Source organism: Talpa occidentalis, unplaced genomic scaffold (assembly GCF_014898055.3).
Source record: "Talpa occidentalis isolate TD23 unplaced genomic scaffold, MPIMG_talOcc4v2.1 talOcc4.16, whole genome shotgun sequence".
Lineage (NCBI taxonomy): Eukaryota > Metazoa > Chordata > Mammalia > Eulipotyphla > Talpidae > Talpa > Talpa occidentalis.
The window spans coordinates 53,118,695-53,133,449 of record NW_023601653.1 but is presented as its reverse complement, the minus strand read 5'-3'; the positions used below and the strand labels follow the sequence as shown (position 1 = coordinate 53,133,449).

Below are 14,755 nucleotides of genomic sequence, written 5' to 3'. Positions count from 1 at the left end.
CATAGCAGTTCCAATTATCTAGATAAAAATCTGGCAGGCGAGGAAGGTAATCAGGTAATGTACCTTTGACATGAAATGACAGAAACACACACCCACCCACAGACACACACACACGGATACTTACACAGACACGCATGCAGAGATGGTGGCTGCCCCGTGCACCGCAGCATCTGGTCAGGGAGTAAGCACACACTCACCAACATGAGATAGTATGCATTCTTCACACATAACACACACACATACACACACACACTCAGTCACTCACACACGCTCTCCACTCCTACTGGGAGGGTTCATTCTGCACAAAAGGCTACATTACAGAGCCCGCCCCAATAAGGGAAAGAGAGAAAAAAAAGCCTTCCATTGTTGAGAGGGCAGGTCAGTTGATTAGATTTTCTGTGGAGAATTCCACGAGGAAATTCCCTTCAAAGCCGAAGTGATTAACTGGGGGCTATTCTGGAAATGGAGCAGACAATGGCTCAATAGTCTGCACAGCCAATGTCCAGGCTGGCACTGAACTCACTTAAAAAAAAAATAAAAGCCAGACTCCCTGTTCTTTTCCACACATTCCCCCCACCCCCTCTACTCCTTCCAACTTCCCCTCCCAAGTCCTTTTATTTTGCAGCTGGACAACATTAAGGGCCTTTAAAACCACAAGGGTTGACCCCACAGCAGTTTGATTAGGTCCCACTTTTTTTTTTTCCTGGCGACAGGCAGACAGTAAGTTTACTTTTTTAGACATATACAATGACACACCAAATGCATATTCCAAATAGCAAAATCAATTATTAAGCTTCTCATACTAGTAAATTTATTCTTCATTCAAAGCTTATACATTTTTGTCAAAGTTGATAATCTTAATAATGAGATCTCTCACACATGGGGTATTCAAAAAGTAAACCTACAAAATCGATGTGGAATAAGATTAAACATGTCACTATGGAGTTAAGACACTAACAAAACACAGAACCATGACCCACCCTTAAAAAGCTGTTAAGAAGGGATGTGGCAAAAATGACTTGATGCTGACATGATTTTCATTTTCAGCAGTTGGGGAAGGGGAAGGATATTACTCACTATTCTTTCTTGTTATTAGTCTCAAATTATTTTTTTGTAACAGCAACAACCCATTTCTACATAGAAAAAAAGAGAAAATTGTTGTATTTATTGTAAATATCTATTTTTCAGCCTGCAAGGGACCTACAATCTAAAACACCCTAGTTGATAAAGTCTATACAAAATTATTTTTCTATTGTTAATAGAAATTATGGGAATTGAGGAATAGCACATGTCTTGCTACATACACTTTAAAAAATAGTTTAAAATAAATTTACTAATTAGGGACTCTTCTTTCATCTTGTATCAATAGAGAAAAATGAAGAAGGAGGCAGCATAGGTTACAGGGGCCACTGGGGGCTGGAGTCAGGAAGAAGAGGAGGCAGTGAGAAGAGGATCAGGGAGAGCACAAGAAGGAGACATAGTGGCAGCATAAAGATAGAAACAAAGATAATGGCCATAAGGCAGGATGCTGAGATCCTTATGGTCCCAGCTGCTGTCTTGTTCCAGCTACTACCTCTGCTTGCTTCCTGAAACTTGAATCCAGAAGATCACTAGAGCAGGTAAGACAGAAAGTAAGAGTTTTGAGGCCGATAATAAAATACAGGAAAGCTGCCCATGTCAGAATCTTTTTTGTTTTACACTTTTATTGATACTTGAGATATGTATGTCAAAGTATTCATATGCCAAATAAACACAAAGGACATACAGGAAAATGCTGAAAGTTTGGGAAGTTAGTTTAAGATCTCAACATATTTCTATAAAAATTCCTGCAACCATTCAAAAACAAATTATTTCTTGCAAAATCATCCCTGCTGTATCAATTGAAACAGACTAGGAACTAGGCAGAAAATCTGCCAAATATAATAGTGATCATGCTAGTAATGATAATTTGAACTAATGGGCTCTGAGCTCTTAAGGAGCTCTATGTGAACATATTTCACAGGCAGTATATATAGCTCATGGATCACAGGCAGTATATAAAGAAGTGCGTATATATATATATATCCCTAAGTTTCTCAGTGTTTATGCTTGGGATAAAAAGAATCTAAAGTCACACAACTGGTTAGTGACCCATTGTTACTTGAAGGCAGATATTATTTCACCCACACAATAATACAAAATAACTCTCCCAAATTTATAGCTTAATGAAAATCACAAGATAGTATTCACTTTTCAAGTGATCTAAAGGTTTTTAAATAATTGTTAATAAAATTAAACTTTATATAATCTCATTGGCACTAAGTGATGTGTTTGACGTTTACATATATTTTTAAATATACTTCCTTAACCCATAGAAGTTTTCTTCCACTTGAATTCTATCTTGCACAGTAGCATTTCTGCAAGATTTTTGAGTATCAGCAAAAGAGAGTTCCCAAATGTTCTCCTCAAATCCTGCCCCTGGTACCTTAAATGGTTAAACTGATGCAATAAATAATCCAATGGTTAATATTAAATGACTATTATTTATAAGTCTTTTATTTTATATTGAATGTTAACTTGTTTAAATAATGTGTTCATGACTAAGCACATAATGTTAATAAGATTTATATATTTTTTCTCAATTATCTGAAAAGCTTAAAATATTCAATAGGCTACACATCTAGCATTTCTACATCAGAACTAACAACCCAGTGCAATTTTGCTATACTATCATAAGTAGAACTCCCGAATATTTCTTAATATATGTAGACTGAGACACTTTAGCAATACTGAACACCCATAAGACCTTTTAAATGTTTACTGATATGTTAAGTACTATAGCTTTAAAAGAATAATTCATGAAAAATTTGTAGCGAAGTCTAATTAAAGGTAAAAGCAATACGTATGTGATCAAACTTCAAATTAAGTGTTTCATACCCAAGCCATCTAAAATAAATATGGTTCAAAAAGTTAAAACAGAAATAAATAAGCAAATGAACAAATTACAATGATGAGGACTTAAGTGAACAATAATTAAATTGATGGGAAATAGAAAAATGATCTACAAATTCACATATATAAGTATAAATATCTCCTCAGAGAAGACCAGAGCACAACAAACTACAATGGAAAGGACACAAAACAAATTTTCATTTCATGAATCTCTCTGACACTGCTGCTTCAGTATTATGGAAAGGAGAATGAACCTGAAAAAGTGTGCTCTTGAACTCCTGTTGTTTTCACTGCAAAAATCAAAGGAGACTCACACAGACTACGGAAATATAAGATATGCTAGGGAACACTGCTAAAAAAATTCTCAGAGTGTATCAGGAACTTTTAAGAGCTCCACAAGCTGACACATTTTTTTTTTAACCCTTTTTCTTGCATCATCTCAAGCAAGCAATTCTAATATTTCTCCTCATTTTAAAAGGAGTATTTGCCGTATTTCAGGGCAGAATACTTTTAAAAGCGGAAACTGAAACATGTAGTCAAAGAGAGGGTTAAACTTTCAATAATTGACAGAAGTTCCCATCATGAAGCCACAGTTTTCACATATTTTTTTTAAATGGAAGATATATTTAAGAAATAAAACTTTTTGTAACTAGTGAATTTAATGCAGATCAGTGTCAGACAACCAACATTATTCTGACTTAACCTAACACAAGAGGCATTAAGAAAATTTCACCTACTTTCCCCCTGCACTGTTATTTACCATACCACAAAACACTAAAAAATAATCCCCTCTTCTTTCAAAAAAATATAATTTCCAAACAATGTGAGACATTCACCAAATGCCTAGTGAGCTCACCACTGACCTATCACATGTAGCTTAAAATTGGGACTTAGATTACACTACAGTCTTGTAACTGGACCTCTCAAAAAAAAAAAAAAACTAAGAAAAATCAGTAGTCTATCATCTCATTAAAGAACTAAAATTCAGCTCCTCCTATTACATTTATGTCAGGCATATAACAACACGTAAGTGCACCGTTTTTCTACCCTTATACTTCTGTATTGTTAGTTGGTTAGTTAGAAAATACATTTGGGTTATTATTAGATCACATTCTGGGCTAACTAAGATTGACTACCATTTAATATCTTAATTTTATCTCCTTCAGAATAATTTAAAAGTTTTAAAATGATAGCTTTTTTTTTTTTTTTGGAGGACATGTTACCAGTCATGTAATGCATATTTAAAAAAAAAAAACCTAATATTCATTTAATATTTAAAAACTGTAAGAGATATATACTTGTTTTACTCCAAATACAAATGAGGGACTCACAGCTTTAAGCGAATGTTATTAATGTCTGTCATCCCAAAACTTTTAAGGGCAGAGATAGGAAATCCCAAAGTTATGCCATCTTTCCTTTGCCCACCAAGTGCCCAACAAGGCCCAAATGCTAATTTATGTCAAATATAGCCTACAGAAATGAATTATTGAGTACATAACAAAGTATTTAAAAAATGTGTTTTAATTCCAAGTGAAGGTCAAAATTTTAGACAAAGTTAGGTTGAATGATGATGACCCGCCCTATCCTTACAAATAACTAATTATAAAATATGGTTCTTCATACAACAATTAAAAATGTACACAGTGACATCAGACATCAGAATTAGTAATACTCATGAAATTTGGCTCTCCTTTAAATACTAACTTCTAAATATTTTCATTCTTAATATGTTTTAATCTTTTGAATTCTAGGGAATATATAAAGGACTAAATTTTTGGTCCCCATATATCATTTCTGATAAAGGTATATCTATAAGGAAGATAAGACCAACTAAACTTGCAATTTATTTTTTTACTCATTACACACTCATCTCTCCTTATGATAAGTCTCAGGGTCATCAGTTATGATATATATATATATATATATATATATATATATCTGATAATATATATCAGAAAACTCCTACTGAGTAAAGAATTCATAAAACACAAGAGAAGAGCATATCTTTAAAAAGGGCTCTACGCCAAACTTCCTGTATTGTATTTTCTCAGGATGAAAAATTCAGAGAATATAATCCATTAACATTCTACCTAGAGGCAGCACAAAGTGAGAAGCACCAACAGAATATCGCTACCACATGGATTCTTATTATATAATTTCTGCTATTTTAGCACACATCTTTCAGAAAAGTTTTCCCACCATAGATGCTATATGTAATCAGAGCAGAAATAAGAGCTAAAACTGAAAAGAGTGTGAAAACATTTGAATACTTAGCTTCAATTTTAAGTTGATCACATGTGCCTATTCTCTATATTTTCCTTTGATTGCATACTAAGTAAATGAAAAATAAACCTTATTCATCGTAAGTGAAAATGTTACCTAGAACTATATCACTCTGCTTATACCTAGAATAGCACAAGAGAACGAATTATGGATAAAATAGGAGGTCTGGACTCTAAAAGTGTCTCTATTTTTCCCTACTAGTGACTTGTACTTGCCTAAATCTTTGATATCTTAGGAAAGATGATTTTAAGGTCTTTCTCAACTTCCAAATTCTGACTCTATGTAATCTCTTCTTTGATAAATCAACTTGTAACTTGCATAATCAAATTTCTTATCTTCCATGAGTGTATCCCCTTTATAAACCTTTAAAAAAAAGATTTAAGAGTACTTCTTGTCATTTATTTTAACCCTCTACATTTACACATCAATGTAAGACTATGAGGAAAATAAACCTTTATTACTTAAAGTTAGGCTAAATTTAAAGTTAAAAATGACCAGAAGAACTCAATTTTCACAAAATAAAGATATTTTCAAAAGAACTAATTTTAGTACTAAATTCCACTATTCCTGAAATTTTTTGTGCTTGAATTTTAAGCCATCATTTTCATGTTCTCTAATAACTACAATTACTTTAGCCTTACCTAATTTGATGAGAGAATTAAAAGCAGTTTGTGACTATACTGAATACCTTAGAGGTATAATATGGCAGTAACTTGTACATAAAAGAGGATAACACAAGGATTCATCTTCAGGATGAAAAGTTTCTTCATCTCTGAAAAGTTTCAAAACATCTAATGAGAAACTCAAAGAAAAACTAAAAAGTTGAAATGTTAGAAATTCTGACAGGCAAATTCTGTTCAAGAAACCTTGTTTTAAAAATGAATTTGTGGATACTCAGAAGAACTCCTGCAAATAAGGCAGCTTCCTTTCTCATGTTATTGTTAACAAAAATGAATTACTGTCATAATTTAGAAACTAATTCAGTCATACTATGCACAGGATGAAAATGCAAGAAACTAGACATTACCAAAAGAATGGATACTCTCTAATACTCAATATGTGTGCGTGTGTGTGTATATGTGAAAAATCCTCAATTTATATTTGTATTGTAAACCATCTATACGTGTTAAAGTTTTATTGTTTATATAGCATACTTTCATAAGTGGGAAAAAAGATAAATTAATATTTTTACATTTTACTGAAGTTGAATGCTTTAGGTATCAAATGACATATTAATGTTAAAAACATCAAAATGCTAATTAGCTCTAAGCAAATCATGAGTCTATAATCAGAAAAACTTCCTGTAAAATCTAGCTTCAAATCAAAGCATAGACCAAAAGATTATATGCATTTTTATGATTTGCCAACATTCATAAGAACATGTAAAAAATTAAAACACATTTAATGTAAAGTATGTGCTTCCTAATTTGGAGAGTGAACTTTAGATTTATTCACTCTTTATAAGAGGACAATTATTCATAATGTTATTGGAAAAGTCACCTTAATAAGCACTGTTATAGTACTGAATGTATCCTAAATCTTACTAGACATGTTAAAAAAAGAATTAATACATAAATGTTTCATATGAACATCTTCTCTGGTCAGAGCACTCTGTTAGAAAGTAAGAGTGCAATAATCAATTTTTTTCCCAAGGAATTGTGATCTAGAATCAAACAGTGACATTCTATAATTTTCACACAAATTAAATTTTCAAAATAAATATGAGGTATCTTCTCATTGACATTAATTCCTTATCACAGAAAAGGTAAGTAAAGTACAGGGACAAATTAACTAACCTTGACTACACAACTAGTAAAAGGCAAAACTACCATTTGAACTCAAGTCTTCTAATCACAAACCTAGTGCCTATTACACTCTACAAGAAAGCTATGTCCACAATTTATCTCCAATATAAAGTAAAGTGATAAAAGTGCTATTTAGTGAAACAAAATTCTCTGCAGTTTAAGTGATTACTGATTTTAAAATAAGACAACCAATTTCTTAACTTCAAGGATTTACAATTAGTTTGTAGAGGTGAGTAAAATATAAAGAATCAATTGAAAATGCTTGAAGTGCTAAGAGAATTCAGAATTACAGTGGAGAACAAAAGTAATATGTAGAAATCAATAGCTTTCATATATATGATAACACCCAGTTATTAAGAGATAATGGAGGAAAAGGACCTCATTAGCATTAGCAACACAAAAGACAAAATATCTAAGAATGAACTCAATCACATTCAATATCTATTTGAACAATGCCTGAAAAACAATACGAAAAGACATACCATATTTCTGGATAGGTAATGTCAACATCATAAAAATGTCATTTCTTCCTAAATTAATGTACATACTGAATGAGCTCAAATTAACATATCAGAAGATGCTTAAAGCACTACTTTCGAAAATAATTCAAAAGATTATGTGAAAAAGACAAGTATCAAAAAAACTTTAAAAAATAAAGAGCTCAGCTTGCCAGAAATTAAAATATAGAATCTCAATGACTAATGCATAGATATTGAATGTATCGAAAAACTACAAAAATAGGCAAGTAGAGGGAAATCCCCTCATACATAGGGGAAATTTAATACAATCTATTCAGTAAATGATATAGGTGGCATTCAACAAAAGTTCTACGGTTACCTAATGACCAATGCAAACAAGAATGCATATTCTGACTAGATAAAGGTAAAGAACAAAATCATGAAATTATCAGAGGGTACATGAGAAAACTCCAAAAAATCTTTGAGTCGATAAGTCTTACTAACAATGGATCTACACTTAGAAGCCATGAAATAAAAGATTAATCAACAATAGAAGTATCCAAAATTTCAGAATGACAAGAACATCAGTAACAAATAAAAAGACTGAGACAAGTTGAAGAACAAAAATATCAAAAGAAAGAGCTAGCCTCAATAACATGTGAAGAGCTCTTCTCAATCAATGAGAAAAAGATTAATAATCCAATAGATCCAATGGTAAAGCAGGCAAGTAACATAACTGAAAGAAATAAAAATAGTTCTTTAAAAATAGGATATTCAACAACTACATAATAAGGAAAATGCAGTTTACAAATACAATGTGATATCCATTGTTTTAACATATCAACTTATAAAAAATCAATACTTTAACATTTTATGTTAGATAGTATTATTCATTCACAAATGTTTGACCTCTCCCTAGCTTTACTTCACTGTAGATGGAATTTACTCCCATTCTACTACTTTGTCTTAAATAAATGACTTGCTTTACTTAGTCAGTGGAGTATGAACTTTCAGTGTGAATATTTTGACTCAGTCACCTTATCTTCTTTTCCACCTTCTCTTGTTTCTGCCTCCCACCATTGAAACCACATATCCTAGACAGAATCGAGTCTATCAAGGTTCTAGAATGAGAAAATACATGAAGCCACATGGCACCCAGTTCAGTCCAATCACTCAAACATGCAGGTGACCAACAACAAAGCTGAAGCTCTCATGTAACACATACAAGAAAATATTTTTGTAATATCTGTACGCCATGGAAAAAAATAGTTTAACAGAGCTTGATAACACAGTATATTTGTCACTTATGGAAAGAGGCTCTCATACATTACTAGTAAAAATGAATTCTCGGAAAGACACACAAGAAAGTGATTTAAAAATGGTTACAATGGTGGGGTTGGAAAGAGAGGTGGAAACTGAACAGAAGGAAAGAGATTAAAAACTTTTTGCTGCATACTTTTTTTAGTTTTCAGTATTTTTTCTTTATTTGGAATGTGAATCTATTACTTTTCAAAAAGTTAAATGTATATACATTATTTAAATACACATTTAACTAAGCTAAAATCTCCAACAGGTGCCCATCAACTATACATATCATTTGTCAAACTCAGATCAGCAGACTCCTAATAGATGTATTTTCAGAAGCTTGCAGTTAATATGGGAATTTTTTAAACTTCAGTTTATATATTGGAAAAACTAACACTGTAAATGATAATTCACAAAGACTTTTTCATATATAAATTTCATTGGCATTTTAGTTTCTGTAATAAATGTTTCTTTAACTGAAATTTAAAAATCCCAATGAATACATTCCTAGGGGTATAGATATATTTTTTTCTTTAGAGAGGCTTGAATATAACTCATATTTGAGAAATGATAGCCTTATTATAAATCAGTCCTTGAAATGTCATATTTAATGCTTCATGCTCAAGCATGGACTTCTTATCCAGCCTTCCTTCTCTCTCTGCTTGCAATGAACTTCATGCTCCAACTACATTGTACTAGTATAGTTGCTGGCAAACAACCTGCTGTTTCGTCCCTTCACCTGTTATCTTTCTTGTTACTTCCATAATACCCAGTGCAATCTAAGTTGCCTGCACTTGACTCAAAGCTCTATTAAGATAGATGTAGTGTTGTCCATTAGTGTATCCTCTAGACCTTTTCAAAGTCCTGTTATACCAACAGCACTCTATTCTGAAGAAAAAAGTCAGGAGACTTGGGGACCCTAAGTTTGAGTGTGCTAGTATTACCAGGCCATGGAACAATCTGTTTTCCAAGTTGGAGACATGTTCCTCATCATTACCTTTAGCTCTAAATTTAAACATTACTTCCTAAAAAAGATTTCCCTAGATTAGGCTTGAAGCATAAGAAACCACAGGTGGAGAACATCAAAGTCCAGGGACCAAAGTGATGGTGGTAACAAAAGTTTACAAGTTAGGTTTTTTTGCTGGAAAAGGGGACATTATACTAAATTTGACAAAACAATAGAACATCTAAGTAGAGGTTTCCAACTTAAAGATGGGAATATTTCACTTGGTCTAAAAATATCACAGAAAAAATAGACTCTAATTTCATATATATGATGAAAGGGGAATCAAGCTGTCAAGTAGAAAGTATAAATTTCAGGAAAGGACAAAGAGCATAATGAATTTTTTTTCCCCCAACAGAGACCTATTTAAAAAAAAAAATGATATGGGCTAATAGGCAGTCACTGGTAAAACACGTTCTTACAAGACCAGGAAGTCAGAGTTCATCTCCGGTAAAATGAAATCATAAATTCCATGGCCCTCCTTCATCCTTGCCACACACACACACACACACACACACACACACACCCCACACCCCCCACACACACACGTGTACACACATGCAATTATTTTTCCTCTCACAAAAAGATTCCTGAAACAACATAGGGTCTCCACAATAGGAATTTAATCAAAAAGAGAAAAGTATCAACTAGAGGCATACTCGAGGAAAAATATACCAGTGAGAGGGAAAAAAATGTTGAAATAGAAAATTATAAAGTTTTAGAGGGAAAAGTAATGGACTAACTGCTGCTTTCATAATATAATAGACTTCCTTATTAATTTCATTATGGAAATAATCCCTGACAAATACAACTGCCATTCCATTTTCCCATGTGTCCAGTTGTGCTTTCGGCTATTAAGCGCCACTGCCATTTTGATTGCATTTAAGGTGATCAAGTATGCAATTGCCCAGTGTGGTCCTTTCCTTCCAGTACAAAGATTTGAATCTTTTTTTGATCTAAAAATATTCTTTATATCTCTTTGTTGATAGATTTTCCTGTTGCTTTATTTCAAAGTTCTGTAGAAATCATTAGTGACATTATGCCAAGGGCTAAACCTTATAAGCAACCTGAACATTTTGATTTACTGAAAAAGCAACTGAGAATTTCTCTAAAAGAAAATGTAATAATGTTCCTTTCCAATTAAAACTATTAACTTGAAAGAATCTAATAATTTCCCCTTATTATTCTGATATTATGGATGCATGGTAAGGGACAATAAATGCCAACACATATGTTAAATGATGCCCACTCTTTTTTGGTTTAAGTAAAACAAGCAAATTATTCTCAAAGGAAATTGTGCTGATATATAAAAAGACACTAATGGAGAGGTCCAAGTACAAAATGGGGCAAATGACCTTCTCTAAATATAAACAAATTTAAATAAATTCTTAAGCCAATTAAACAAGTAGGAAGCCATCCTATTAACATGCTCACGAAGCACAGAATAAAATAGGAAATGTTGCCTGAACATAAAACTGTTCATGAAAAGTGCAAATGAGACATTGATTATGCTCTATTGTAGTCAAAAACAATATATTTATCTTATTCCTATATTTCTACAAGTCCTGCCAACTACACATAATGATGTTTTCTTCTGTCATACATATGCAGTGATGTCTGCATATGTACCATTGAACGAAATTATAAAAGCAGATGCAGAATTCAAGAACTTGTCCTTGATCCCTGAATCTGACAGATCCATATAGGAGTAAGAGCACAAGGGAGAACTACACTGGCTAATTTAATGACCTCACCGTAAAGAACTTTCAGAAAATTGTTCAACTGGATTGCAGCTGTGCCATGTCCTGAGTTTAGCATGCATGCATGCATGCATGAAAGAAGTACAAAAAGTTGGAAGACTAATATTTGTATTCAATAGATAGTTTATGCATGAGAAAACTACATTTTATATAAATAAGAAGTCTGAAAATATAGCCAGGCTGCTAATAAACTAATTTATAACTGATAAATAAAAATATAAAGTAGGGGGCCTCCCTGGTGGTTTAGGGGTTAAGTCTCAGTGCTAGCATCACCAGGGCCTGAGTTCAATCCCTGGCCAGAGAGCTACCCAGATGGTGCAACAGACCTCTCCTGTCTCGCCCACTGCTCCACTCAGCAGTGTATTTCAGTAGATCCGCCTGTTCTGTTCCCTGCTCTGTCTCTGGTGAATCTTCTCACCCCACACACTTTTGGCTAACATCCCAGTTCTTCTATGCATGCATGCATGCATGCATAAATGAATAAATAGATACATAGATAAATAGATAAATAAATAAAGGAGTAGTCTCAAAACTCTTTTGCCTTGGAACACTTATCAAAAAATAAACACAAAAAAAAAAAGTTAGGTAAGAACAGGAAAATCAAACTAAGCAACAGGGCTGAGTTGTGTGTGGGTGCATCAATTAGCAAAGTCAGTATACCACCAAACATCTCTCGCTCAAAAGCAGTTTGAAAATTATCCCACCAAAATGATTCTAAATGGCTGGAAAACAAATTAATGCATACTATGAAAGATTAATATGGGAATATTAAAATAATTTTAAGTACTCAGGTTTATACCATACACTGTAAATCACCTTATCATGAATTTACCTTTTCCCCTATAGGTAATAATGTTTCACTATCCCAACACACTGTGCAACTGTACTTATCATCTTCTTTCCTATGATTTACATGTTTTCCTCAGAAACACTGAGTTAACATGTCCTTTATTTACTCTACAACCAATTCTGGGACAGAAAAGACACCCTTAGGTTACCATTCCATGCTACGTTGAAAGACACAGCACTATCCTCTTAGCTAAAGTATTCAAATATAAGAAATCCAGAAGAATATATACATCCACATCTCGGTCTACACCAATCCTGAAAAGGAACCTAAATGACATATTCCCCAGAGAAGACTGCTAATTGTTCATATGCGGAAAATCAAGCATTACATGAATGTTTTCATAAATGCCTATACACTGTCACTGAGCTTATAATAACTACAACACCAGGTGACTCGGTATAATCATTTACCTCACTATTTTTCAAACACTTCAAGCACCCCAAATAATTATTTTAAATTTAAATGTATGCCTGTTCAGATAAATACACATATAAGGGCATCTGTGTATTTACAAAACTGAAAGTAATTTGACATGCTTCCACTAAGTTTTCACCCACCTTGAACAAAGAATCTTTGACAGTGACCCATAATAACAGAAACTTGTTAGGCTAGCTGGAAAATAACTAAACTCAAAGCAGTAGCCACTAGAGTGGCTAACCCAGCAGACACCAGGGCCAGGGCTGCGGAGTGGGCAGGTTCCCGGCAACCCTGCACCAAGGGAGCATCGCTGGTGAGCTCGTGAGTCACCAGCCAGTGACATGCCCCACACCCTGCATACCATGCTCGCTGCCCACAACCCCATTAAAGGGGCACCCCATCATTCCCAGGCAGAGCTCTGGATAGTGACTGCCTCTCTAGTGATACATTCAGTGTCTCCAGCAGGTGCTCTGTGACCTGATACTGACAGTGACCAGGAGCCTCTGTCTGTGGGACTGTACCACCAAGTTTGAAGCAAAGGCCCACCTGACTCCCACACTGTCCTTTGATTTTTTGAAGGATTTAATGGTCAATTTGGGCAGCCAAGGAACACTGGACCATTATCAGATTTGCCATGGCCAGGTGGTGGTGGGCACCTCAGACTGAAGACCAGCTGTCAAGTACCCCAGCACCGGACAAATGCCCAAATTGTAGACAGGTCCTTCCCTTGGAAACCAATGGTATCCTGGTGATACACAAAGTGCAACAGCAACCCCAACCCCTTAGCTGATCTACAAACCTAATTGCTTAGGTTTGCCCTTTTACAATCAGCTTTGTAGCTTCTTGAGACCACAATGATATTCAGCCTTACAAGTGTTGCGTTGTCCGTTACTTGATGCATTTTACTTTACCATCTATTAAAGAAGCAAAAGAGCAGAGGTAGTCTTTTGTATAGTCTTTTGAGTTGAGGGGTAAGTAGTGTGAAGAATGGAAGGATGGGAATCCAGCAACTTTTCTCCTGTTTCCCCCCTTTCTCATCATTTCAGAGGAAAATTCAGTATCCAATAAAATAAAGCAAGGGAATGTATTAATAGGTTTGTTTGGGTAAATAGCCTGCACTGAACTTTTTTCTTTCCAATCACTGCAGAAACTGAAAGGCAGGGAATTTTATGTAGTGATTGTCATAATCATCTAAATAATAAGTTTTATGTTTCAATGTATATATTGAAAAATTCATTAAAATTAAGTTGATTTATATGAAATATTTTATTTGTCTAGAAGTAAGATTATAGAAATGCAATGAAGAAAACTATAATGAACTGCTGAGTAAAATTAATTAAATCTTATTAATGTACTTTGCCAATAGCCCAGTTTCTGAGCATTGACACATTATGTACCTGATAGCCAGGCGAAATTTTATGTAATATGCATACCAAGTGAATAGTTAGCTACAATAGATAGCACTGATTCTGTATATAATTGTATATAACTGACTAAGTTATATACAGAATCTTGGAGGCAATGTAATAAAGTAAACAAACACAAATATTTATTACATCTAGTCAGACAAACTACATTCAAGTGATGATTCTGCCCTAATACTTCTCAGACCTTCAGCTACCTCATTTATAATGGGGATGATAACAATACCTACATTGCAAAGATGACATCAATATTTAATATTATAATACACATGAAAAATGCTGTGTAAACTGCAAAATGCAATATATGTTAGCAGTTATTACACCCAATAAGGTATTGTTTATAAACTTAGAAAAATAACTCAAGTACATAAAATAAATCACACAAACTCCTGTGTAAAATGACTTCTTTCAATAATACTACTCTTCACAGCAATGATTATATTTTCCTCTTGAGTGAATGATGCTGAAAAGAGCAATAAGATGTTTTCTAGCAGCTGTATTTTTAACACATAGTCAATT

At 33.6% G+C, this 14,755-nt stretch overlaps 1 protein-coding gene across 13 annotated transcripts in view; it reads right to left on the bottom strand.

The window, feature by feature from the left end:
- Nucleotides 1-14,755, bottom strand: part of SOX5 (SRY-box transcription factor 5) — a 1,024,531-nt gene that overhangs the window by 417,134 nt on the left and 592,642 nt on the right. For 5 of the 13 annotated variants that reach the window (XM_054696377.1, XM_037514221.2, XM_054696378.1 and 2 more), the window contains exon 1: nucleotides 125-338. The exons of the other annotated variants lie outside the window; for them this stretch is intronic. In XM_054696377.1, the coding sequence (XP_054552352.1) occupies nucleotides 125-136 (12 nt within the window). In that variant the 5' untranslated portion in view covers nucleotides 137-338. Of the gene's footprint in view, nucleotides 1-124; nucleotides 339-14,755 lie in introns of those variants that run through there. 13 annotated transcript variants of the gene reach the window in all.